Raw genomic sequence first — 27093 nt, forward strand, 5'->3', positions numbered from 1 at the left:
TCACATTGTTCAGAGGTGCTCAATGGAAAGAAAAGGAAATGAACAAGTTTGTTAAAAAATAAAAAATAAAAAAAATTCCATACCTTGATAATCCTTGAAATATCTTTTGCAGAAATACAAATTAACTGAAAGACATAAAGGTAGATTAGGTCCTACAGGCCAGTGTGGGACAGGGTTGTGTGGGTGTGCATTTCAAACAAATTTGTTATTCAGAAGTGGTGAAGATAACGCTTAGATTACCCTGAAGAATTTAGGGAGGGTGGGGGATGAAGGTCTGTTAGTAACCAGAAACACATTAGTTGGGCATCAGTAAGGGGCAACATAAAGGAATGGTTCCCCTCAAAAACAAACCAAATTTTATACAAAAAAATGAAATGCAGCAGGTGCGATGGCTCACGCCTATAATCCCAGCACTTTGGGAGGACAAGACAGCGGATCATTTGAGGTCAGGAGTTCGAGACCAGCCTGGCCAACATGGTGAAACCTCATCTCTACTAAAAATACAAAAAATTAAGCCAGGCATGGTGGTGGGCACCTGTAATCCCAGCTACTTGGGAGGCTGAGGCAGAAGAATCGCTTGAATCTGGGAGGCGGAGGTTGTAGTGAGCCGAGATGGCGCCACTGCGCTCAAGCCTGGGCAACATAGTGAGACTCTGTCTCAAAAAAAAAAAAAAAAAAAGAGATACAACTAACCATGTAAGTTAAAGGAGGGGCTTTTAAGACACAGATGTAGTGACTTAATTTAAATACTGGGTTTACTTAGCAAAAGTTCATTTCCCCAAGCCCTTCTGCTCAGGAATGAAAACATGGCAGACACAAAACATGGAATAGAGACCTGGCTTAAAGTCTCCCCTTGACACTTTGTACTTGTATGGCTTCTGGCAAGTTACTTAATAACTCTGTTTCTCACACCTTTAGGATGAGGATTATAACAATAACTACATCGCAAAGTTGTAATTAAATGAATTAGTGCGTGTTCAAAACCAAACCAGACCAAGTGGTTCAATAAATATCTGCTGAATAAATAAATGAATGAACAAAGTGGCACATGGGCCATCTTAGGCTTGGTGTATTTTTGTAGATTGCCGTTCTCTGTCCTACCACATGAAACTTGGATTCGGCCTTCTGTTCTCTGTCCTACTACATGAAACTTGGATTCAGCCTTCACTAAAGCTTTTAGAAACATACACATAAAGTGAGTATATCTGCATGAAATGGCCCCTATAGGAAGTTGGAAGGATTCTTTTAGAGGGCAGGAATGGGCTACAAGTAAAAAGGATCCCAGGGTGGGTGGAAACAGATAAAGATTTGTTCTAACCATTAGGACAGAATGTCATATGGCATAGCAATCAAGGCCAGATTCTCCCTCTGTAAGACCCCTAATAAGTATAAATTTAACTCAGAATTCATCTCTAATAACACAGCCACAGTCACAGTGATGTAACAGAAGGCTTTACTGAAAAGGTTGACAAATGAAAAGAGATCTAAAACCCAACAAATCTTTTAGTTAAAAGGTTACTTGGAAACAGAATATAGTACCACCAAGTTATAAAAATGCAAAAAACAGCTTATACGAACTTTCTTTCGACAATGTCATTGTTTAAGAATGTAACTAAATTACTTTTGAGGTATTTCATAATACATGTTGGGTATTTTAAATAGTAAAAAAAAAACATACATACGTGAATTCAGTAATGACTCAAATATTTTCTATTTAGTCTGATAAATTAATTGGCACTTAAAATAACTATACTTTATTCATAAAATATCCAAGATAAAGAATATGCTATATAAAATAACCAACTATTTAATAGTAACATGCTTACAGTGGCTCAAAGCTGAATGTGACAAATGTACTCCAGGAAAATGTATTTAACATTGGACCTAGCTATATTCTAATTCTAAACTTACTTTTTTGGGGTGTGGAGGGGTGGAGTCTTGCTATATTGCCCACGCTGGTCTTGAACTCCTGTGCTCAAGTGATCCTCCCACCTCAGCCTCCCAAGTAGCTGGGATTAAAGGTGAACACCACCACACTCGGATTAAACTTACTTCTATATGAAAAATAACCAGACTAACTTTTAAGGATTAGTGGTTCCACCAATTCAATTTTAAGACTACTAACAGAATTTTATAATATAAACGCCTACGATACAACAGCATACATAAGAAAAATATTTTTTAAAGTTTTAGTAATTCAAACCAAAACATGCTGTAAGTTTAAAAAAAATTCACTTAAAAATTAGTTGAAAAAAAATACACTTAACACTAGAGTACCTTTCTGAAGAAAAAACTTTTTATGACTTCAATGACATGTTATTTTTAAGCAGCAGCGGAAGTCTTAAACACCTTTACATGCTTCGAAATACTGTTGATGATCTGATTTTCAATACTGTATTGGGTGCCATTAAAGAGACCATTGTTCTTTGAATCAGTCTCTGTGTTGCTGTGGGAAACACGGTAAGGCAGAAGCACTGGAATCATGGAGGCAAATTACTGAAACACTGTGATACTGAAATACTGCTGGCTTCTGGAAGAATCTTCTGACATGTGGAATTAGACATCTGAAGTGTCGCTCCAATCAGTCACAGTTACTAAGCTGCTTTTTAATGTGCTTGATTCATTTTCTTGAAGTCCTGTAAGTGGTGGGCAGAGGCAGAAGAGAAGGCCTCAATGGTTAAACAAGCACATTGTCAAGTCTATAAAAATCCAGAATTTCATATTGTCATTAATCACTCAGTGTCTAAATCTGTTCATGAATCCTCATCTCCCAACCCTCATGACCTATGTATAGGACGCCACTTTAAAATCCAACTGTGAATTGGTCGCATCTCTAGGATACACTCAGGACCCTTGGATGCAAGCTTCCGCCCTGCAGCCTACAAACAGCAGGGGCCACATCCTGCTTCCCACTCCTTCCCCAGCATTCAGCTCAGGGCCTGGATGTTGAAGGTGCTCAGTACATTTGTGTTGTAGTTACTGACTCTGAGTGAATAGATGGTAAAGAAAGAAGGATGAAATTAGCAAGCCAAGTAAAGTGTTAAAAACAGATTTTCTAGGTAGATAGGATTAACAACGAAGTCAATTTTAAAATGCCATGATTTTGAGCCAGTGAAATAGAGTGCAGAGAATTCCACTCAAGTTTGACTCTAGAAATGTGTTCCTCCAGGGGCACAGGTTTATGATGTTGGAGGAAAGAGACAGGAGATGTCCTTAGGGCATCCTCTTGGCCCTGTAAAGAGTCACTCTAATGCCAACAGGTCTCCTGGTTTTCAATAATTAGAGTTGATGCTTAGCACAGATAACTGATGCCAGTTATGCAACAGCTATGTTATAACTGGACAATGTGAGAGAAAAGGTAGCGTGAAGGACACAGGCAGCAACATCTTATCTTACAAAGGGGCGAGAGGCTGCTGAAAATGGAAAGAGCAAGGGTGGAGACATGCAGGTATTAATTTTAAATTACAGTCTGGGTGCAGTGGCTGACACCTGTAATCCCAACAGTTTGGGAGGCTGGGGTGGGAGGATCATTTGAGCCCAGGAGTTTGACACCAGCCTGGGCAAGCTGGTGAGACCCCATCTCTTAAAAAAAAGAAAAAAAGTAATAAAATTATAAGTAGGAGTACAAAAACAGTGAAGAAGGCATGAGAGGTGTGGTGGGTGGTGAAAATGAGCCAAGTCCCCATCTGTCTTTGCACGACATCAACAGTTAATATCTAAAGTCAATGAATCAACAAAGAGTGGTTTAAGGCCATTACTGAGAGGCACAGAGCTACCGCTAATGAAGGTGGTGCGGTGGCATAGAGAAGCCTTGTGAACAACTCAGCTTTCAACATGTGCAAGAATTACTTTGACAAAAAAATTACAATTTTCTAATTTAAAAAAAAATACTAAGTTATTGGGCTTATCTAGGCTCTAGATTGGGGGATATGAAAATCATTTCAAGTAATTATCTCATAGTATTTCATCCCACTGACTACAAGGCTACAAGAGAAACCTCCCTTGGGAGAAAATGAAGAAAAATATTTAATAGGGAAACAGACTAATACAGAGAGACTGCCAGAAGAGTGGTCTCATTCAGGTATATGATCAGAAATTTTAATTCCTAAAAGGCATCTTCATGAAGAGAATACGTGTATAGACATTTTTAAAAATAATATAAAAGCTGGGCATGGTGGTGCACATCTGTAGTCACAGCTACTCAGGAGACTGAGGCAGAAGGATTGCTTGAGTCCAGGAGTTTGAATCCAGCCTAGGCAACATAGTGAGACCCCATATCCTTAAAAAAATAAAAAAAAAATAAAAAAAATTTTTTTTTGAGACAGAGTCTCACTCTTTTGCCAGGCTGGAGTGCAGTGGCGTGATCTCAGCTCACTGCAACCTCCGCTTCCCAGGTTCAAGCGATTCTCCTGCCTTAGCCTCCCAAGTAACTGGGACTACAGGCGCGCACCACCATGCCCAACTAATTTTTGTATTTTTAGCAGAGACAGGGTTTCACCATGTTGAGACCATCCTGAGACCAGGATGGTCTCAATCTCTTGACCTCGTGATCTGCCCGCCTTGGCCTCCCAAAGTGCTGGGATTACAGGCGTGAGCCACTGCGCCTGGCCAAAAAAAAAAAAAAATTAAAAGAATACAAACAATTTGGGGGCCACAAGCGGTGGCCCATGCCTATAATCCCAGCACTCTGGGAGGCCGAAGTGGGAGGACTGCCTCAGTTACTGGGGAGGCTGAGGTGGGAGGGCTGTTTGAGCCTAGAAGGTTAAGGTTGCAGTGAGCCATGATGGCCTGGGTGACAATAACACCGTTTCAAAAACAAAAAATAAAAATAAAAATAAATTAAAAATTTAAAGACTAAAGATTAGTCCTATAATAAAAATAACAAGTAAATATATATGAATCAGTGAGTTATGCATATCCAATCCTTATTTAAATAACATAAAGAAAGCACTGACAGCTTTTTTGTCTGATGATATACCAGCATAAGTTAATTAGATATTTATAAAGATGAAACACAACTAATAAGAAAATGGATCGAGCTTGTATTAGAGGGGAAAGCAGCAAACCTTCTCCCTTTGGCCCCTTAGGATTAAATGCGCCCCAGGCATTTAGCACATGAGCAAAATGTGGTTCATTTTTCGCAGGTGGAGGTTCCTTCTGTTCTTTCCCAGATTTTTTTCCCAAAGATATCTCTTCCTCTAGGGATGATATGTCCCAGTCTTCATCCTCCACATCTGCACACTAAAAGAAAGGCATGGAGAATAATTAATGTTGCTTAGAAAAAAATGGTGTCCCTCAATCATTTTATTGGTTAGACTGAGCAGCTAACACTGAACCATAAGGAAAGAAGTGGGGAACTATTAATACTTCCAAATCTAGTCATTTCTGCAGGGCAATGAAATAGATTTGGAAGTTGGTATTTTGAAATCTGAATCATCTCTTTTTCGTTTCTGCCATGGAAATATATGTTTCCTACTCTACCAATCATGAATGTAGAAAATTCCAGAAATACTACACTGTAGCGATATGAAACTCTAAAAGTCAGGGTACTCCGGAGTAGGAGTGAGGCCTGCTCTTGCTTCTTACCTCTGTGATAATAATGACATCTAACTGTGGGTACATCAGACCAACCGAATAGCCCCCAACTGAAAGGTGCACACAGTTCTACCATGCACTTCCTAAAGAAAGATGCTTTCGCTCTCTCTTGAATGTCACAGGACTTTCTGTCATTTTTGGCTTGTGTAACACAAATAGTATTAACTAATAAAAGTAATTTGACAAAATGCCCTGGACTGGAGGACCAGTCAACACAGATGAGCTGTGCCCAGAAATACAATGGGAGAGCTCCATCCACAGAAACACTTCTGGCGCCCTGGCTGTTAGAACCACTGGGAAAATGTTTAGGCTTCTTCTCTAATGCAGACAGAGGAGCTTGGGCTCCACCCTCACTTCGGCTCCCAAGTGGAGCTAAACCCTCAAAAGTACCTAAGGTTTCATGCCAGGGTAGTGGAGAAGATCTGAAGGGCCCCAGTTCTGGCCAGTCACAAATGTCTTTGTACAAACCATTTGATATCTGCAAGTATCAAATAATACATGTGACGGGATCTTGAAAACCTGTAAATTGTGATGCTTATTATGTATTGTTACAGTTATCACTCCAATATCTTTGTCTATGGAATGGAAAGAAATGCAATACTGAGAACAAGAAAGATGAAAATCTCAACCTCTACTCTACCAGCTAACTATCTGTTTTATATTTCACTACAAAAAGTGTGACCATTAAGGTGCTGTCCAAAGACAAATTTATGTATATGTAGCAAGTAAAAGTGATTTCACCTTTAGTTCTTGTAATTCTTCTTTTTTGATAAACATCTCAGGAACATTAGTTCCACCGACCGGTTTATTCACATTTTTGTGATGTGGAAACATCTTTTCAACTTTTTCAGTAGGTGTTTTAACGGCGACTCCTATAAGATCAATAAAAATTAGGCAAGTTAAGTATTTAAAAATTTAATCTAACTTTAGTTCCAAAATAACCTTACAGGAAACTTTCAAAGAGTCTAAGCTTTGGAAGTAATTATGTATTATTAAAATAAAATCAGTTGATGTACTTCGGGGTTAGAAAATTTAACACACAATCCTTAAAAAAATCATAGTCCTTCAGACTATGAGCTATAACGTTTTCATTTTATTTAATTAATTAAAAAAAAATAGAGACGAGGTCTTGCTATGCTGCCTAGGCTGGTCTTGAACTCTTGGGCTCAAGCAATCCTCCTGCCTCGTCCTCCCAAAGTGCTGGGATTACAGGTGAGAGCGACTGTGCCTGGCCTAAAGTTTTCATTTTAAATCAAAGAAAGAGGATCTCATTCAAGTGTGTGGTCAGAAATTAATTTCAGTGAGATAACCTGCATGAGTGGAATATTCATATGGGTATTTACAAAAACAATATGAATTTTTAAATGAATTATATTTTATCTAATTATATAAATACATGGTATATACCCATTATATACAATATAAATTATATCCAACAATATATTAAATATAATAAATTACATACAATATATTAAATATAATAAATTACATCTGATATGTTTAAAATATATAATTTAAAGATTGCATTAAGCTGAATTTTTTTAAAAAATAATGACCCATCAGCTCTACTTCTCTTCATTAAATATTTGCAGTGACAGGCTAAGATCTTGTCTTCCTTTAGTATTACTCCAGCTCCAAGAGGCAGCACAGTGTATTAGAACAGCCATTCTCATAGTCACCCAGTGTCCTGGGTTGACTTGTGTCCCTCTAAATTCACATGTTGAATTTCTAAACCCCATTGCTTAGAATGTGACCTTATTTGGAGGCACAGTCTTTGCAAAGGAAATCAAGGTAAAGTGAGGTCATTAGGGTGGGCCCTAATCCAATGTCCTTATACAAACGAGACATCTGGACAGAGATGCACACAGAGGGAAGATGATGTGAGGATGCACAAGGAGAAAACAAGTCAAGGACAGAGGCGTGGAACAGACCCTCCCTGGCAGCCCTCACAGGAACCAACAGCGCAAACACCTTGATCTTGTACTTCCAGCCTCCAGAACTGTGAAGCAAGCAGGTTGTGTTCCTTAAGCCACCCAGTTTATGGTACTGTTATAGCAGCCCTAGCAAACTAATACACCAGGTATCATTCCCAACTCCTTCCTCTCCTTCAACTGGAACGTGCTAAACCCTGCCCATTTTCCGTGGGTGCCTCTGGGATCCGCTGCATCTGTTCCTTGCACACCCTCCCAGCTCAGACTCCCAGTGCTCGGTACACACGGGTGAGGACCACTGTCCTAAATAAAGTTTCCAGAGAGTTTTCCAAGGTAACAGCTCACCTGCGGGCTTGGGAGAATCATCAGTGTCCTCGATTTCGCTTCCCTCGGTCCCGTCCGCGTCACTTTTCACTGTGTTCTTCCCGAAGCTGCCCTTGTTTTGCGATGGCGGCACAGGAAGTGGGCCTGGGGATGCGTATGCCCGGATGAGGTCGTCGTCCTCCTGCTCCTCCTCTGAACTAAAAGGAGGGGTCCTACACAAATCAACACCGAGACAGGGGCGCTGTTTTCGTAACGCTTTAGGATTTATGATATTAAGAGATGTGCCTCTTAAAGTGGTGGCACCTTTCTCAGGTAATTCTCAGTGGGCAAAAGTGCCTTTGGGGCTATGGCCAAGATGGCGGCGAGGCCAGAGGTTATACCCACGGCTGTAGCATCCTCCCACGCCCAGATCTCTGCCAGCCACGGGGCATGTTTATCAAAATGGGCTGAAGCTGGGGCCTGTCTCCTCTAAACCCAAATGTGTAAATATATATTCTTAATAATTTTGGTTTTCACACACCTAAGAAAAACATTTCCTCAGTAAAACCACTCCATCTTTTAAAATTGTGTCATTACTTACAGCTTCTTTATACTGCACTTTCTTGCAAAGAGCTTTCACATACACAATCTCATTTGTATTATCACATGAATTATTACCCCCATTTTAAAGTGAAATAGAAGTTCAAAGCAGTGTTCGTTCATTTAAATAATATTTATTGGGCACCTAAATTCCAGACAACGTGTCAGTCTTGTACATGTTGATTCATTCACACCACATCCCAAGAAATAATGCTCTTCCTATGAGATTATGTATAAGAAAAGTGCTTTTGAAGGGTGAATCATTGTTTATTGTCTCTAATACACAGTGCCTCAATGAAAAGATATTTATGTCATCAATATCTCCAGAACAAGGCAATGATGATTAAATTATTCATGATAAAATTAGTCTTACTCATAATTAGTAACAATATACCTACAATTTATTGAGTACCCACAAGTGCCAAGCACTGAGCCAAGCCCTCTTCATACATTCCCATTTAATTTGTAGAACTATCTCGTGAAAACGGCAGCATTATTCCATATTACAGATAAGGAAATTGAGACTTAAAACATCCCATACTACAGATAAGAAAACAGGCTTAAAACAGTAATCAACTAAATCAGTAGCACACAGGTGATGAGCAACTGGGCTAGGGTTTTTAGTATCCTAAGAGAACCTAAGAGAGGAAGATCTACTAGGGTCAGTATTAACTTCCACAAAAAACTGGAACACTAAATTATTACATTTAAAACAAACTTACACTGTCATGAGCCTAGCCATAAAAACTCAACATCAGCCATTTAAGTTAATGTACTTATTGATAAATTACTCAACATTGTAGGGGGGTGGACATAAGAATGACTCAGGTGTCTTGCTTCTTAATGGAGTCCACATGTGGTTAAGGGCTATTGACTTATGTAATAACTGATAAAGAAACAAAGACATGTCACAAATAACATATGACAAAGGAATGACAAATTATGATATTAAATAATTACGGCTTCATTCAACCATAATGAGCACGCTACTTTAAAATGAAAGGAATGTTCAGTGAAAATAATTTTTTAAATGACCCTCCCATCCCCGTCAATACTCACGTAATAGTTGAAGACTTTCTGGGAAAAGGATCTTCCATGACATTTTTCTTAATTCTAAAAAAACAACAGAAAAATATTTTTAAATTGCATAAGTTAATAATATAATTTCACATACATTTCTATGGAACTGGTGATTTTTGCTTTTGACATACACTAACGAGGAAGAGCAGCAACAAAAGTCACCCAGCGTCAATAAGAGACTGGTAGGAATTACAAGTGTGATTCTCAGTTGGACCAAACACTGTTATGGACTCAATGTCTGTGTCACCCCTGCCCCAAATACATATGCTAAAGACCTGACCCACAGTATGATGGCATCTGGGGGGCCTTTGGGAGGTGATTAAGTTTAGATGAGGTCATGTGGATGGGGGCCCCCATGATGGGATTGGTGCCTTATAAGAAGAGGAAGCGATGTATCTCCTTCAGATGTATCTCCACCATCTGGAGGCATGGCAAGAAGGCAGTCGTCTGCAAGGCAGACAGCCTTCACCGGAACCTGACTATACTGGCATCCTGATCTTGGACTTTCAGCCTCCAAAATGGGGAGAAAATAAATTTCTGTGAAGCCACCCAGTCTATGGTATTTTGTTAAAGCAGCCTGAGCTAAGACAAACACTGATAAAATAAATCTGAGGGCTGAAATACTCACTTTGGAACAGATGTCCTATCAGTAGAAACAGCTTTTTGTCTAATCAGTTGTCTGTTTTTGGAAGGAAGTTGTATCATTTTGGGTACTTCTCCAGTTGAAAGGGTATCCATTTGAGAAACACTGCACTGATCTGGAATATAGTGTCATTCATGAGTCTCCATTACCTTTATGATCAGTAAGTGAAAAGCAAAGGTAAATGGTATAATACCCCCTATGCTGCTGTGGCAATGAACAATCCCATCTCTAGGGTTTAAAGCCAGACTCTAGGGTTGTTGTTTTGTTTTTACTGTAAAAACAAAATCCAAGACCCAGCATTTAATAGTACAAACAGTAAAAGAGTTGCCAATGAAGTGGCGAAGTTTGTTAACCATTTAAAATTATAATAATTTGTTTAATGATATCTTGTGGTGAAAAAAGAAGAAAAAAAGAAAAAGTTGTTAAATTAATCTCCCATTTGCAGTGGGTAACAAGCTTACCTGAAAAGAGTAGTGCTTTCTCCTCAATTTTACAGCTGACTTGATGTTCAAGGAATTCTCGAATTTGATGAAAGTTAGGTATTTCTCTTTCTTGCTTATGTCTTTCTGATTCCACACTTTTTAGTACTCTATGCAATTGATCACTTGAAATGCCACGTATATCCTGAAAGAATAAGATGTTAAGTTGGCCAGTTATCCTGGGAGGTTTCATTTCATGGGCATATATCAGCATTAACTGTGCCAACATTTCAATCCATCCTTACAGGGCTCCAGTTGTGTGTAGAGGGTAAGGGTGCCCCAACAAGTAACACACTGTCCCCAAAGGGGCCATGTGTTCAGTTGGGCACATAAGGCATGCATATGTTTATGACTGGCTGACCGACGAGGCTGTGTGTCATAAGGACCCAATTAGTCTACAAAGGCTAGAAGAATTCCAGGGAGGGAGGCCATCGAAGGCCCCAGTGGCCAGAGAAGGCTGAAAGGGGAGGCTGAGCTGTGGCCTGAAGGACAGGTGGAGTCAAACAAGTAAAAACAAAGATAAATTTCCAGATGGGTAGGCATGAGATAGGGACACCTGTGAGAAAGGAAGCTGTCGAGGCAGAAACAGGTAAGGCACGTCCCACAGGCTAATGCTTAAAAAGACCTGGGTGATGAAACCAGCAGAAGAGACTAAATGCCAACCCAAAAGGCTGAAAGGTTATTCTACAAGGAACAATAGGTCATCAGAGAATCAGAGGTGACTTCTTTTTTTTTTTTTTTCCTGAGACAGAGTCTCGCCCTGTTGCCCAGGCTGGAGTGCAATGGTGCAATCTCAGTTCACTGCAACCTCCACCTCCCAGGTTCAAATGATTCTCTTGCCTCAGCCTTCCGAGTAGCTGGGATTACAGGCACCCGCCACCATGCCCAGCTAATTTTTGTATTTTTAGTAGAGATGGGGTTTCACCGTGTTGGCCAGGCTAGTCTCGAACTCCTGACCTCGTGATCCACCTGCCTTGGCCTCCCAAAGTGCTGGGATTACAGGCATGAGCCACCGTGCCCAGCTAGAGGTGACATTTAACTATGAAAATAGCATAATTAAAGAGACAATTTGAGAAAAGTCATCTAGATTTGATGAGAATCTAGACAGAAGAAAACTAGTTAAAGGGATATTTGTTGAATAACAGTGTCTCACACACACAGCTACCTCCCATCTTTGTTCCCATCCCCCTTGCTTCCCTCAGCCTTCCCAGTCCCAGGGAGTGGCCATACCACCCACCCAGTTGCCCAGGACAGAAATCTCCATCATCAGATTAAGTACCACCTCCAAGAAGAAGTTTTCTCTGACCTCAGTTATTCAATCAACCCCCTCCTCTACTTTTCCTTTATTTCACGTCATATAATCTAAATTAGAGAGCTCCCATTTGTCTGGGAAATCATTTGTTTCATGCCTGTCTTCCTATACCATGTAGCTGGAGGATAAGACCTAATACTGTACAAATGTCAATCCTTCCTACTTAATATACAAAATTTAAAACAATTTCAATCAGAATCCCAACAAGGGTTATTCTGGAAGTTGAAAAGTTATTCCTAAAGTTCACTGGAAAACAAAACATGGAAGAATTACCAATAAATTTTTGAAATAAGACTAATGAAGAAGGCATGGCCTATAAAAGATATTAAAACACAGGACAAAGCTACTACAATTAAATTAGTATGGTATGGGAAAAGGAACACACAAAAAAACAAGGTAAAACAGTTGAAAGTCCAAAAACAAATCCAAATATATATAGGGATTTCTTATATGACAAAAATGTCCTTTTAAATAAATGGAGAAACTATGGATTATTCAACAAATGATATTGGGACACCTGATCCAACTGGAAATTAAGTTAGCTCTCCAAATCACTGTTTCAAAACCTAACTCTTAAAGCCCAGATAGACAAAAACAAAATAAGCAAAACAACAAACAAAAAACTAGGAAAACCTCTCCAAGCATTAGAGAAAAAAAAGAATGTTTTAATAATCTTAGGATAAACGAAAATGTCCCAATTAAAATTAAAACTCAAAAAACCACTTGCAAACAACCAATATGGAAAACTACAATTTTAAGAAACAATCTGCACAGGAACCACACACATTCCATGAATGTCTTTGATTTCCACTGCCCAAAGGGTGGTCAAAACCCACCTAAAAAGGGTCTATGTGGAAATTTAAAAAGACTGACTGAGTTGATGAAAGATGTGGAGCAACTGAACTCTCAAACACTGTTAGGGACAGTGTGAGTTGGTACAAGGACTTTGGAAAACTATTTGACAACAGCTACTGTACTAAACATATGCCTACCCTTTGACTCAGCAATTTCATCCCTAGATATATATTCAAGAAAAAGAAATGCCCATGTTCACCAAAAGACATGTACAAGAATTAATAGCCAAGAAGAGCCCCAAAATAGACACACAAATGTCCATCAGCAGGGAAGAGATAAACTGTAGCATATTCACACAATAGAATGCTATAAGGTAATAAATAAGAACAAACTACTGCTACATGAAACAACAAGTATGAATCATATAGATAAAATCATAAGCAAAAGAAGATATAAAATATTACACAGTGTATGACTCCACTTTTATGAGGTTCAAGAACAAGCAAAACTAAGTCAGAATACCCTTTCCCTCCGATTGGGAAGTAGGGGGTGATACTGACTAGCAGAAAGTAAAAGAGAGTCTTCCAGAGTGTTGGAAATGTTCAATCTCATCATTTGGGTGCTGGTTATAGATCATACACACACATCCATGTACATACAAATCCACCTATATACATAAAATTATGCAAACATGTATACCCACAAATATAGCCACATACACACATACTTCTGAAAACATACACAATCATCTATATACATACATATACATAAATGTGTATACACATATACACAAATGTGTATACACATACACAGATATCTGCATACACACATGGATACATACATGTATATATACATAGCTACATGCACACATACACTATACACATCCACGTGTGTACCCATGCATGCATATGTGCTCACAAGCTTTGCATATATGTGTATATATGCATATGTAGATGCACTTTTTTATATACATATAAACTAATGAAGTTCAATTAAGATTTGTGTCTTTTATGTATGTCAATAAAAATATAAAAAGCAAAAAGAATCTATATATGATATACCAAAATTATTCAATCTGGCAACAATATGAAATCCAATCCATTCATCCATTCATTCAACATGTATTAATGAAGTGCTGGTTTTGTAATAGGCAATGATTTGAGGTTAATATCAGAATGTAAGCAGCACTGTGACTGCCTAGATACAAACCCTGGCTCCTTCATTAATAGCTGTGAGACATTAATCAAGTTACTTACCTTTTCTGTAAACTGTCAAGATACTAATGTCATTTATTTCAGAGATTTGTTTCTATGTTTAAATGAGTTAATATTTGTTAAGGTCGTAGAAATGTGCCAGGCACACAGTGAATGCTATTCAAGTGTTTGATAAATAAAGTAGGTCACATTAGCCTCTGTTCTCCAAACATGGACAGAATTGATGTGCTTTCTTCTCTTCCATGATCATTTCTAATTTAGAAAACAAAACATAGCAAAACTAACAAATATTCCAAAAATGAATGAACATACTGCATTAATCCCCAAGGTTTCCAGTTTCTCCATCAAGTTCTGCTCCACCATTGTTCTTAGTCCCTTAGTGAGGGAGGAGTTACTCTTCAAAGCTTTCCTTAAATGCATTTTGTCGTTATTTAATTTCTGTTCATTTTCCCTTCCTGAAATAAGGTTTTAAAAATGTGTTAAAAAAAGAATTAAGCAAATACATCAAAAATCTCTAAGCAGAAAATGGCAAACCACAGCTTTTAAGCAGCAAGTAAGTATTTGTGATGTTTTAAAGTTTTTGGATATTTTAGTCACTCAGCACAACACAGAATGCTTAAGTTATGCAGCTTTTAAAACTATTTTATGTCGGCTTCAAAACTTCAGTATTTTCAAAGACTGGATCACTTAATCAGATGACAACTATAGATATATATGTATCTATAGAAGCATGATGGAAAAAAAATTTATTTAGGAGTTTAATGTTTTATCACTAGAATTATATCACTATTTCCTGAAAAATTCATCTCCAAGCTCACTCAGTTAGAATTTATGTATCATCTTATGAAGAAAAAGCCCAATTTACTTTAAATAATTAAAACTTTTTGGCCAGGCTCAGTGGCTCACACCTGTAATCCCAGCACTTTCGGAGGTTAAGGTGAGTGGATCACTTGGACCCAGGAGTTTGAGATTAGCCTGAACAACATAGCGAGATCCCATTTCAATTTATTTTAAATATAAAAATTTTTTTTCAAAGTTTTTTAGTTACTAGAAGCTAAGTACATATAAAATTTCAAGATGTGAAAATCATTATCCCCTTCAAAATATTTACCAAAATGAAAAAGGATAACAAAAGTCTTAGCAAAAGTGTATTTTGTTTAAAACAACTTATAATTAAAAACAAAGAAACCAAAAACAATAGGACATACTCTCCTCACTTCCATCCCTATCCCTTTTTTATTCTCCACTAAAAAAAAAAGTCAAGTTCAAGACAGTTTGGAGAAGAATGATGGCATAACCTTTAAAAATCTGAGTCCTTATGTACAAAGGAACAGAAGACTTCATTAAAGAGATGCGATGTTTGGCAGTTCAGACCCTTAGTGACTGTCAAAAGCCTGATCTGGGAGAAATGTGACAACTATACTACCATTTTGGAGTCTAATCTCCTAACAGGGGCATTTTGCCCACCAAAGGGTGGCATCAAATGCCATTTCCTAGGTGTAGGGCTCCAGGCCACCCGAGAGACTCTCCCTTCTGCTGCTGCCTCACCCATCTCAGCAGACAGGATTCTTAATACCCATACTACTTGGATTTGCAGGAGATCTTGAACAAAATGCCTTTTTGTTTAAGATGTTTTCTAAACACCAGTTCAATTCCCACATTAAAAAATATTTCTATTAAATAAATAGATGGTTTTATTGAAAGCAAAATTAGTCAAATTACTTTTGTGTACATTAAATAGAAGAACAAAATCCTGCACAAAAATACTATTCTATGTTTTGCTATTGCAGCTTGCTAAGCTGAAGTGATAAAACTGCATATAATTATATATTAAAAGTCAGAACTAATCTTAAATCTTATATTATCAGCAATCATGCTGCTGTTTAACCACCGATGTTTACAAATATTCTGAAACCACCAAAAAAAGCACTTCTATGAACAATCCATCAAAATCATAGCTGCAGCCACTATGTCACTGGCTTTGGCTTCTAGGTGGCCATCAAGTGTGCAACTGTCTAGGGCCAAAAATAAAAAGAGGCACCGAGAGAGCCTGGAAGTCTTGGTGCTACCATTGAAATAGACATACCTCCTACCCCAATTATGTGAAGACTCTTTTGGCCAATATCTCAGATAATGAAGGACGTACACAGAAGTGTTGCCTAAAAAGAGGCTCTGCGCCCTGTTTTCTCTGGGACTTGGGGCCACATACAGGGGCAAGCGATGCCTGGAATGACTTGGTTGCAGTTAGAAGAGCTGTAAAGCCTTTGCCGTTAGTTGTTGAATTCATTTGCTGATGTGTCTGTGATCATCCTCAGCTCTGATGACAGGTTCATTTTGATGACTGAGTTCCCCAAACTACTGCAGATTACGCATTTCCCCCTGTCCTCAAATTCACCTTATATACTGGTGCTTGCTTTGGGAAACCATTTATGAATAATTAGAGCACCCTTGGTAAAGATTCTTACAAGGGTGGGGCTGGCCAATGGAAGCAAGAGAAAGAATGTAGAGTAAGCAGGGAAAAATAAAGTTTTTATGTAGAAGTGGAATTAATCACTTGAAAATCAATCACAGCTGAAGATTTTAGTTAAAGCACATATTGCTCACCAAGACCAAGACAATACTTTCTAAAGACTAGCATTTCCTTCAAATACAAATTTTCAAACACAAACAAGCAGATGCCCAGGCTAATGCACAACAGTCCATACATGGGATCAGTTTTATCAGACATACAACATCCCATTTATGGTAAACAAATAATTGTAGCAGGAAGCAAATGATTTTTTAAAATCCTTGAATTTCTGAGTTGGAAGGGAATTTATCTACCACCTAGTAATGATAGATTTTTGACATGAGGATACTAGAAACAGCAGTAACTTCCCCAAAGGCCATCCAGATGGTCCTGTAGAGGCCACATCAGCTTCGCTTTCTCCATTTGCTCTCTGCACTAAACTATGGACAGTAGAAAACCTGGATGTTGTCACTAATTAAACTCAACAACCTGAAGCAGGCTCTTAATCCCCCTATGTTTTCTTTCTGGAAAATAAAATGCCCTCTAAGATCCCTTCTGGCCCTCACATTCTAGCATCTATAAAACTGCAAGATCAAGTATGCCTTTGCTCAAAAAGCAGGTACACAGAAATATGCATGAATTACTTCTTAGTAAAAGCCACAGTGTTTTTGCAAACCACTGCCAAAATTGAGCTTCTCAGGCACTTATCTGCAAAATGTTAGCACAAGCTGAGGAATTTATTGATGGCAATTAATCTGCTGCCAGTATGTTAACTCCACAGAGGTGCTAGAAGGAGGCAGTCACTGGTTTCTGCAGTGGTGCACGTGGACCGTGGGGTGTTTTCTATGGTCCTCAGCACTCTCCTGTCTACCACCAGAGCTGAACACATGGAGCATGACAAGAGTTATTTTCTTTTCCAGTCCAGCCCCCTAAATGTGGCAGCACCCAATGGTGGTGTTTGCTGTCAGTGATTCCAAACTACCATCTTACATTGACTGGAAGAGCTCTAAAAGCACAGGCAGAGGGATGCAGTGAGTGAAATCTGGAACTGGAAGTTACAAGACCACTCTGGGTGATGGTGGACAATCATGATTCCTATAGGAACCCTCACTGAGTCGTTTTTCAAGTGAGTGTGAACTACATGACCTGAAGTTCTAGTTTTGAAAGTACGTGACGTTTTCTACGAACCTCCTGACATGTCTCACAGATTCTTCAAGGAATATGGGATTTTATATCTTGGACATCAGTAAATGATATGTATGTAGGACAGCGGAAGCATGTTACTTGCAAGCAAAATGATGTGTCATTATTCAGAACTCAAATAGGGTAAGATTTGTTCTTCCCGTTTCTGGAAAACCAATAGGGATGGTTGAAAATCACTTAAAGACAATATTTTTTAAGCACTATTTCTCTTCAACCTATAGGGCTCAGAAGCTTAAACGCCTACATAAAGCAAAGAAGGCAATGTGGGGCAAAAGAGTTGAGGGGGATTATGGCAAACCGAAGGTTGCTTCCATAGCCAGTGATGGCGGCTCAGCCCTGCTAAATGTTGCTAAGTAGACCATGCGCCCAGGGTTTCCAGGGTATTGTACTGTGGCACAAAACAAATAATTTTAAAAAAACAACAACCAGAATTTCTGAGTTGGAAGGGACTTTATCACCTAGTGATAGATAATTAAATTGTGTAGAGATTGCACTACAATTAAATATTGGCAACCTACTGTACAATAGTTGCTAATAGTGCAGCTTGAACAAGTCAGCGTCTGTGGAATCGATTCAGCCTGCAGGATCTCATTTGATGCCTGGGCTGTGGTGGTCTTTAAGGTGCTGGAAGTGTCTGGGAATGACCCCCCCAGCAATTTATTTGTTTAGCAATGGAACAAGGCTGAGGACCCCATAAGAAGGTAACAATATCTTTTAAAGTTATGCTCATCAGAGTACCCCAAAATTTCCCTCAACAAGTTTTTATGGCTTTATGTAATTTAATGTACCTATAGTCACTCTTGTTTCTGAAAGAAGCAGGTTTCTAAACATTGGAACAGCAATTACAAAGAAATAAGGAGGAAATGAAGCAACTAAAACCAAACTCTTCAAAATCAGTGCCAAACATGAACAACTATTGGGACAGGAAGATATGCAATCCTAAACTAAATGGTCTGTCTAAAATATACAACGTCAAGACAAATTACAAAGATACACGGAAGCAAAATAAACAAACCCTATAAAAATATCAAAAAGTTACTGATCATTAGCATAGCAAAATAAGACTTGAAAGTGTATATCATATAGGTATTATGAATATGCCTGATGTAGTCAGTTCTCAATTTGTAGCCTTATAAAAATAAAAATAAAATGGTAAATGTCTAGAGAACAAGGGAAGAGTTATAATAAATACTGAATTTATATATTAGGATATATATCATTTGACTTCTTTTCCTGACAAAAATGACAAAACCAGAACCCATATAAGTATTGACAATTTGCTTTCTCCTAAAGAAGTGATATATGGTGAATTATTATTATTATTAATAGGAAAAAATTATGATAGACTGATTCAAATATAATTGTTTTCAAAATCTACAAATCTAGCATTAGAAAATGTTCCTCATAATTAAACTTTCTTCATAGACTTTAAAAACTAATTGACAGAAAATAATTTTTAGGACTATCAAATGAAATGAGTAAGCAGTAATAATTATCTCCCAACACCTGTAACAGCTCCCAAATTCCACCATAAAGATACTGTTTTGCACATAAATATTCCACATCCAGAACTTAGACATGATGCTTTTCTTGCTATTAAAAATAATTTGGAAATAAGCACTTCACCAATTCATTTCAGATTAAGGGTATGATAAATCACCACTATGATACAAATATTTTCAGATCTTCTGGTACACAACACATGTGTGTGTCTATATATCATCTCATCAGAAAAATCTGCATTAAAATAAAGACTTAAATTTTTTTTCAAGTTCCCTGACACAAAAAATTTCTTATTTTATCTGCTTGCATAAGAATACCACAAAGCAGGGGAAAACAGAACAGAATATTAGGGGAATAGGATAACAGGATACTCTATGTGGGTTGAAAGTAAAATCCAAATCTAAATGTCTTTCCTAATTTTGATGTAGTGGAATAAAAACCACTGGCTCATATTTTCCAGGCCTAGATTTTGGCATATAAATATAATCTGTGCAGGTAAACCTGATCAAGCCCTTTGTTACCTTTTTCTTCCTCTGAAAGTTCTTCTATTGGTTCCAGTATGTGCGACGAGAATGCCTGTTCTATAAGGAAAAATAAGAACAGTACAAACAGGACAACAGCAAAGTTACATTAGTTTCCTTTCAAATGATTTTGAAAGATATAATTCCATGGTATTTTAGTCATGCCTGAATAGCAAGAATTTACCGAGGAAAAAACGTTGAGGCAATCAGTCATAGAGGGTCACCTTTTCATCATATCTTCGATTTCTATGTACTTTCCATTAACTACACTCTACAGAAATTATAGTTTTAAATAATTAAGTTAAAATTTCTCATTCATCAACCTAGCAGACGGTAGCCTTTTAAGTCACAAGGGCACAACTGCAAAAGATCTTCATTACTTATAAAGTATTTCAATCAAGTGGCTAATCAGAAAATTAACGAAAATATTTCAACTACAAAAAAATAAAAAATTCCCAAGGTTCTGGGATTCCCACTTGTTCCCGGTGCTAACCCCACGGTTTTCAAGTGGTAAGACCCAGAAGATAAAAGGGGAACGACAGGCGAGAGGTCAGCAGCAAGACTGAGAGCCATTCTTCGACACCTGCATGGATGCATTTCACGACCTAGTTCCGGGGCTGGAGAATGCCCTAGCCCCACAGCTGGGCAGATGAAGAAGGACTCTTCCCAATCTCACCCCAGAATGGCAACCGCACTCAGGGGAGATGAGGTCTTTGGGTGACTATTCCCAGAGAAATGTTATATGCATACACAAGAAAGCCTGCCAGCAGCAGGTATAAAACCAAGCCCTATCCTACCAACCGAAGGAAATTTCCTTCATGGGGAAGGTCAGGTTTTAGGTGAAGGTTTAATGATGGTGGTCAGGCATTAGATATGGGATGAAATGCAGCCAGCAAAGTTGGTGCATGGTTTACTTACCTTCATCTTGGAGACTGATACAGTGCACTTCCCCCCACCAGCTCTCCACTTTTACCTCCAAGGGGGATGTCATTTCATTCTACCACTAGACCTGGGAGTGGGTGACGGGCTAGGTTAAAAATGGCCAACAGTTACCGAGTGCTCACCAGGTGGCCGGGCAGGGATCCACATGTGTGGTATCTCAGATTTAATGCTTCTTACTTTAAAGGGTCTGGTTTTTTATTCGTTAAAGTATTTCTAGTACTCTATTTCAGATAGATAAATGATAGAGAGAGAGATGATAGAGATAGCTAGATAGATAGATAGACAGACAAACAGACAGACAGGCTTAGGTATATATAAATAGGTTCTTACAGCTTAGCCAGCAACCTAGTCAATGTATGTAACATTGGCTGTATGGGAGAAATGCATCTTAAACTACTTTCAAGTTAACTTCTGGAATACAGCCTATGACTGAGTAAAATCACCTAACTGCTGAAGTGTGGACATAGCCATGAAGAAGCATTTAAGTCCAGCAGGTACCACAACTGCTGACCACCAAAAATGTGCTTTTCAAATTTGTTATAGAGCATCAAGATTTTTAAAAATGATACAAATAGGCTATATTACTAGTTTGAACTGCTGAAAACAGATTTAAGGAGGATAACTAATTTCAGATTTTAAAAAGTCACACTGTATTTTATTTACTTGTGATCAAAATAAGGTCACAAGGAAACTTTTAATAAAACTTTCATGAAATAATCTCACACATATTTATTATTTTATAACAGGGATACTCCTATGACTTATTTCTCTAGAGTCAGGATAAACTGCCAGGTTCTGATGTGTTTCCCTCTGTGTACAGAGGAAGAGTTCTGGTAGAAGGGGAGACTCCTGAACATGGCTCCCATAACAAGGGCTGGGAAAGTGAGGCTGGCCAAACCCCAGCTCCCAAAACAAGCAGGCTGATGTCCCACATCAGGAGGGAAGGACCTGCCCTGCTTGTGCTTTGTAAGCCACCAGTCTAGACTTCAAACGTCCCAGATCCTGTCCTGAGCTGAGATGCAGGGTGACAGTCAAAACACTCAGAGGTCTGAGTCTCCCTTGAACTTGTGGGAGGCTTTCAAAAAAAATCCTTATCAGTTTCCTGCCATTGTCTCCAGAAGAAAGGATCTTGGTCCTCTAACTAGCCCTGCCCTTTTGCCCCTAGCTGACTTTGGCTGGACTTCATTGTGCCTACCTTAGAAGCCAACACTGGCCAGAGCTTACTCAGTGGCTTGTACCTTGCTGGACCATCACAAAGGCCACTGCGGTAGCCACAGCTGTTCTCTGCACTTGGCAGGCAAAGCCCCTAAGCCCATGGCTTAGGGGTGGGCTGTGAATCTGGACTGCCTGCTTCCAAAGTCTGGGGACTTGTCCACAAAGTGATGATGCCTGCCTACTGGCGCTCACTGGGCTTGTCTTTCTGACTTCTCCAAATGCCACCGCTGTCCACCCATTATCAGAGTTCACTGTGCTCTGACTTTCCTTGGTCCTGGCCCTGGTCCCCAGTCAGCCTTTCTGCCAACTCCACCAAACCGCTGGTCTGTCCACTCTTTCTCCAGTCTCGTCACCACAAAGCAGACTCCCGGGGAGGAATCTCAAGTGCAGGATCACCCACACCAACAACTGGTCTCCCCATCTCAGATGCTTTGGAGACGCTCTGGTCAGGCCAAGCCTCCCATAGCCCAGCTCTCCAATTCTGCACACCCAGCCTCAGGAACACTCAGCGGCTACAAACTGCCCCAAGAACGACCCTGGACAGCTGCAGCCTGGCACTCAACAGCTGCCATGAACGCCCTCAACCAACCTCACTTCCCTCACATCTTCTCTTCTCTATGCATGGCCAAGTAATACTCTAAACTGCTAATTCACATCTAGTGCTTTCCTGCCACCTTTTCCTTCTTACTGTTTGCTTTGCCTAGGATGCCATCCCGACATATTCACCTCCTACTCGGCTCAAATGGCCAAATGTCAGCTACACCAGGAAGTCTTCCCAGAGTCTCCCAAATGGAGAAAATCTCTCCCCTGCCTGGATACCCATTTCATTTCTCAGTGGCTCTCACCTTGCACCATAATTATAAGCATGTGGTCTCCTTTATAAGCTGTAAGTTCTGTGGGGACAGGCTTCGTTTCTGATTCATTTCTATATCTCTGTCATGCAGGAGTGGTCCACAGTTGTCATTACCCAGTGGTCAGTGAAGGAAGGAAGGCAAGAGTGGCGGAACACCGCTGGAGAAACAGATAACTACATGTGGCATGTTAACTCCTGTCAAAGACATGTTCACTGAAGACTCTCCTGAGCTTTTCCAGGATGTATGTCCAGGAGATCCTGTTGGCATATCCAAACATTTCCCCTTGTGACTGCACATAAGCATGGTCACCTGACAGGGATCAGGCCCATTCTCCTTTAGAGGGTGGAATCCCACTGAACTGAGACTTCCTTTCAACAGTCCCCATCCCACTTCTGCAACACTATTTGGGCCAGTGGTGTCCAGAGGGGGAAGCCATCTTTCTTTCCATCAAGAGACACAATACACCAGAAGTCTAGAGCATACCACCTGTCATGTATTGGACAGTAAACTATTGCTTGTGTTAAGTTTCAGTATTTCAAGATGTAGAATACTTGCTTTGAGAACAAAACATAATAATAACTGTAAAGTCTAATAAAAATGTTTCTAAGTGGGAGCTGTGGCTCACACCTGTGGTCTTAGCACTTTGGAAGGCTGAGGTGGGAGGATCATTTGAGTCCAGGTGTTTGAAACCAGCCTGGGCAACATAATGAAATGCCGTCTATATAATAAATCAAAAAATTAGTCAGGTATGGTGGTGCACCCCTGCAGTCTCAACTACGTGGGAGGATCACTTGAGCCCAGAAAGTTGAGGCTGCAGTGAGCTATGATCATATCACCACATTCCAGCCTGGGCGACAGAGAAATGCCCAGTCTCAAAAAAAAAAAAAAAAAAAAAAAAAGAGTTTCCAGTTTTTGTGGTCCTCATTGTAGCTATATACAATTAAAGTCATGCATACATAAGCCCCTCACAATTTATAGACCAAATTAAAGGAGGGCTTTACATGTAGGTAGAACCTAGCAGGTGCCCATAGACTTTGGGAAAAGCGGTTATTTTGCATCCTCACTGCACTCATCGCTCTAAAAGTGGGCCACATTATCAGCCCAGGCAACCTAAGCAATTGGTGTATGGGTCAGTTTAACAGCAACAAAGTATACTTTATTTTCTGGGCATCCTAATACCACCATTTAGTCACTACTCCATAAGCATAGAGCAAAGTGATCTCCAGTGGTGAAAATACTACAAAAATTTATTTGAGGTTTGTCCAGAAAAAAAATGCATACCGGGGATGGGAATCAAGCATGATTGTTTATCTTCTCCCGAACCCGTGTTTCATCCTATCGACTGCCTTAGAATCAGAACCTACTGCCTGTACCGTTTAGCTTGTGTAGCAGAGTTGAAAGCAGGGAGCCATCAGGGTTCCCATTTTACCTAGATCCTCTCAGGACAGACGTGCTGGCAATGTTGGCTCCTAGCAGCTCACAGTGGAGTCCCTTCCAGGCTGCTTTAGCTCACCCTTTCTTTGGGGCAGCCCCCATCAGATGACAAATCAGTGCAAGGGGCAATGGCCCACCCCTGCCTCAGTGGAGGACAAGCCGGAGCACTCATCCCAGCTCTGCAGCTCTGAAGCAGGGCTGGCTGAGGCCTCCACTGTGGCTGCGTCTAGGTTCAACGTTCCCTTCGCCCAACACTGCTTCTCTCACAGGTGCTGTCCAAGGGCACCCCCACCTCCCACCTGTAAACTTCCGCATCAGTCTGTTTCCCAGGGGACCCGACCTACAATGGTAAGAAATTGTGAGATTTTTCATGGTAAAGAACCTCATCAAGCTTCGAGATGGAACAAAGGACAGAGAGTGAACAGGCGAATAAACATTACGCAATCCATGACTAACCTGCCCTGCCCCTGCCGCCCTGGGGAAGCTGGCCTGACGGGGTGGGGGACGTTGGCGGGCCCTGGCCAAGTCTCTTCCTAGCTCCTGCCCACTGAGATGCTCACGAATAAGCTTTGATCCCCATCCAAGGGCTGTAGGCCCTGTGCCAGGTCTGGCTGGCATTTAAAACTAGCATTTCAATCCCAGCAGATGCCAGGAAGGGGGCATGACTGATTCATGCAGCTCTGGGCTAGTGAGGGTAGGGTCCCCATGAACACATGCTTTAGAAGTGATCAATTTGTCCGGACCCTTGAATTAACCCCAGACAGCTTTAATGTACCTACCAGGGTGTCCTTTAGTTAGCAACAAAAATATATGACAAAGAAACTAGGAACCTTGTGTGATGTCATACAGAAAGCTAACAATAACAAAGTGGAGGGGTGGGGAAGTAAAAGAAACTAAAATACACTGTTGAAGTACAAAAGAGAAATGGCCAGCAATGCTTTACAAAGGGACACAACAGAGAGATTTTAGACCTGACATAAAATAATATGAATACAGAATGATTGCTAGATACTTTTCTTATATATTCAATATTAAAGCAAATTTATTTATGTCCAGTGTGCTTTTATCTGTTACTGGTCTAAAGGAAAAAACTGCATGCTCTGAACACTTGTAAATAAGAAGATCAATATGTGGAGAATTTACACATTACGTATTGTGATCACATACTCAAGACAACTGACCCACCTGAAATGATCTTCGGGAAAAAAATAAGGTGCAATAAACACTTCAAGAGTCAGTGATGAGTAAAAAGGATTATTACTAAAGTTCATGGTATACAGATCACAATATCTATGAAGACAAAAAGTGCCACCATACTGACCAGTTAGATCATGGATTTAAGTGTAACCTTTTTAAAAGATCAAAAATGAAAGAAGAGTGAAATAATCCTTGGATTCCAGAGCAACTGTATATGAGACTGGAAAAAGATGGCCCTTCTCCCGTCTTAATTCATTTGTAATATCCAACAGAGCACAGGAAAACATCACATTAAAGAACATACTATAAAAACTGTAAGCACTTTAACTGTATAAAAAGTAAAATACGGCTACAAATATTCAGCCCATCTATTGGATCATGTTAATAACAATTATCACCCTTTTGATCTGGTCCAAGAACTGAACCCTGGTAATGATTTCACCCAGTGGTTCCTACCTATTTCCTTTAGTTTCCATCACATGTCTTTTCTAGATTTTCCCAACCAGTCATTCAAACTGTTTGTTTAGAAAAGGTGACTTGCTGCCACATTGAAAGTTATAAAAACAACCACATACGCCCTGTGGCATGTGCTGGTTGGCTGGTCTGGTAGCAGGTCACCCTCATTCTTACCCAACACCTACTACTTTCCACAAAAATCATAAATAACCAAGACACTACCCAAAGTTAAAATCTCTACTTGTGAGTCTGGCAACCTTTTATACCTATATACACCTTTTATACTTTAAGACTTTGGGAGGTATGTCCAGTTTACAACAATATTACACATGAAGACTGCAGTTTTAATAGCTGTTTTGCAATCACTAAAATGTTTCCTGTTTTATTATTAATTACCTCCACATAATCACTTTTGGTTAATAAGTTATCCAACTCAGGGTGGCAACTGCACATAAAACGCTGAGACTATTACTGAAACTTACCATGCACCATTGGCAGACTTGATTTAGTTTCCAAAGTGTGCAGGGCTGGGGCATTCACTGAAACAGCATAAAAAGGAAAAACTCAGAGGTTCCATAATTAAAGCATAAGCATCCGAACATGATGATAGCCAAATATGCCTCAAACTAGTCAAGATACATACAGACCATAAGGAACAAATATTTCAAGTGACAAAGATATTACACAACTAACATAAACTTATATTCATAACAGCTTTATGGAGATATGTTCCCCTTTTAAAAATATACAATTCAGTGGTTTTTTAGCATATTCACAGGGCTGTGCAACCACAACCACTGTCTAATTCTAGAACATTTGCTTCATCACCTCCCTCAAAATACCCATGCCCAATACCCATCACACCTCATTTCTGCCCCTTCCCTATCACCAGGCAACAATTAATCTACTATCCATCTCTATGAATTTGCCTATTCTTGACATTTCATATAGTAAATGCAATCATACAGTATGTGGTCCCTTGCGTCTGGCTTTGCTCACTTAGCACAATGTTATCAAGGTTCATCCATGCTGTAGCATGTATATAAATATCAGTATGTATTTTTATGGGCAAATAACATTCTGTTTTATAAACTGATCACATTTTATTTACCTTTTCATTAGGTGATGGACATATAAGTTGTTTCCACTGTTTAGCTATTATGAATAATGCTGCAATGAACATTCATGCACAATAAACCAGTTTTAAAAAGTACTCTAGTCACTGGGCTGGAAGACATTATGTGAAGGTATTAATTTAGGCACAGCCTGTGGAAAGAGGTTTACCTAACTTAAGTAAGACTCAATCC

The 27093-nt window shown here is 39.4% G+C and overlaps 1 protein-coding gene across 3 annotated transcripts in view; it reads right to left on the reverse strand.

Annotated features, from left to right (window-relative positions):
* Positions 1-1436: 1436 nt before the first annotated feature.
* DZIP1 (DAZ interacting zinc finger protein 1) overlaps positions 1437-27093 on the reverse strand; it is a 63667-nt gene continuing 38010 nt past the window's right edge. For 2 of the 3 annotated variants that reach the window (XM_016925456.4, XM_054665477.2), the window contains 10 exons: positions 26269-26325; positions 19689-19748; positions 14265-14407; positions 10614-10776; positions 10138-10267; positions 9489-9542; positions 7872-8062; positions 6337-6467; positions 5067-5241; positions 1437-2636 (listed from right to left, as the gene is read on the reverse strand). In XM_016925456.4, coding sequence (XP_016780945.2) covers positions 2557-2636; positions 5067-5241; positions 6337-6467; positions 7872-8062; positions 9489-9542; positions 10138-10267; positions 10614-10776; positions 14265-14407; positions 19689-19748; positions 26269-26325 — 1184 coding nt within the window. In that variant the 3' untranslated portion in view covers positions 1437-2556. The remainder of the gene's footprint in view (positions 2637-5066; positions 5242-6336; positions 6468-7871; positions 8063-9488; positions 9543-10137; positions 10268-10613; positions 10777-14264; positions 14408-19688; positions 19749-26268; positions 26326-27093) is intronic. The other variant, XM_054665476.2, reaches the window with a different exon arrangement.

This window comes from Pan troglodytes, chromosome 14 (genome assembly GCF_028858775.2).
Source record: "Pan troglodytes isolate AG18354 chromosome 14, NHGRI_mPanTro3-v2.0_pri, whole genome shotgun sequence".
NCBI classification, from domain to species: Eukaryota; Metazoa; Chordata; class Mammalia; order Primates; family Hominidae; genus Pan; species Pan troglodytes.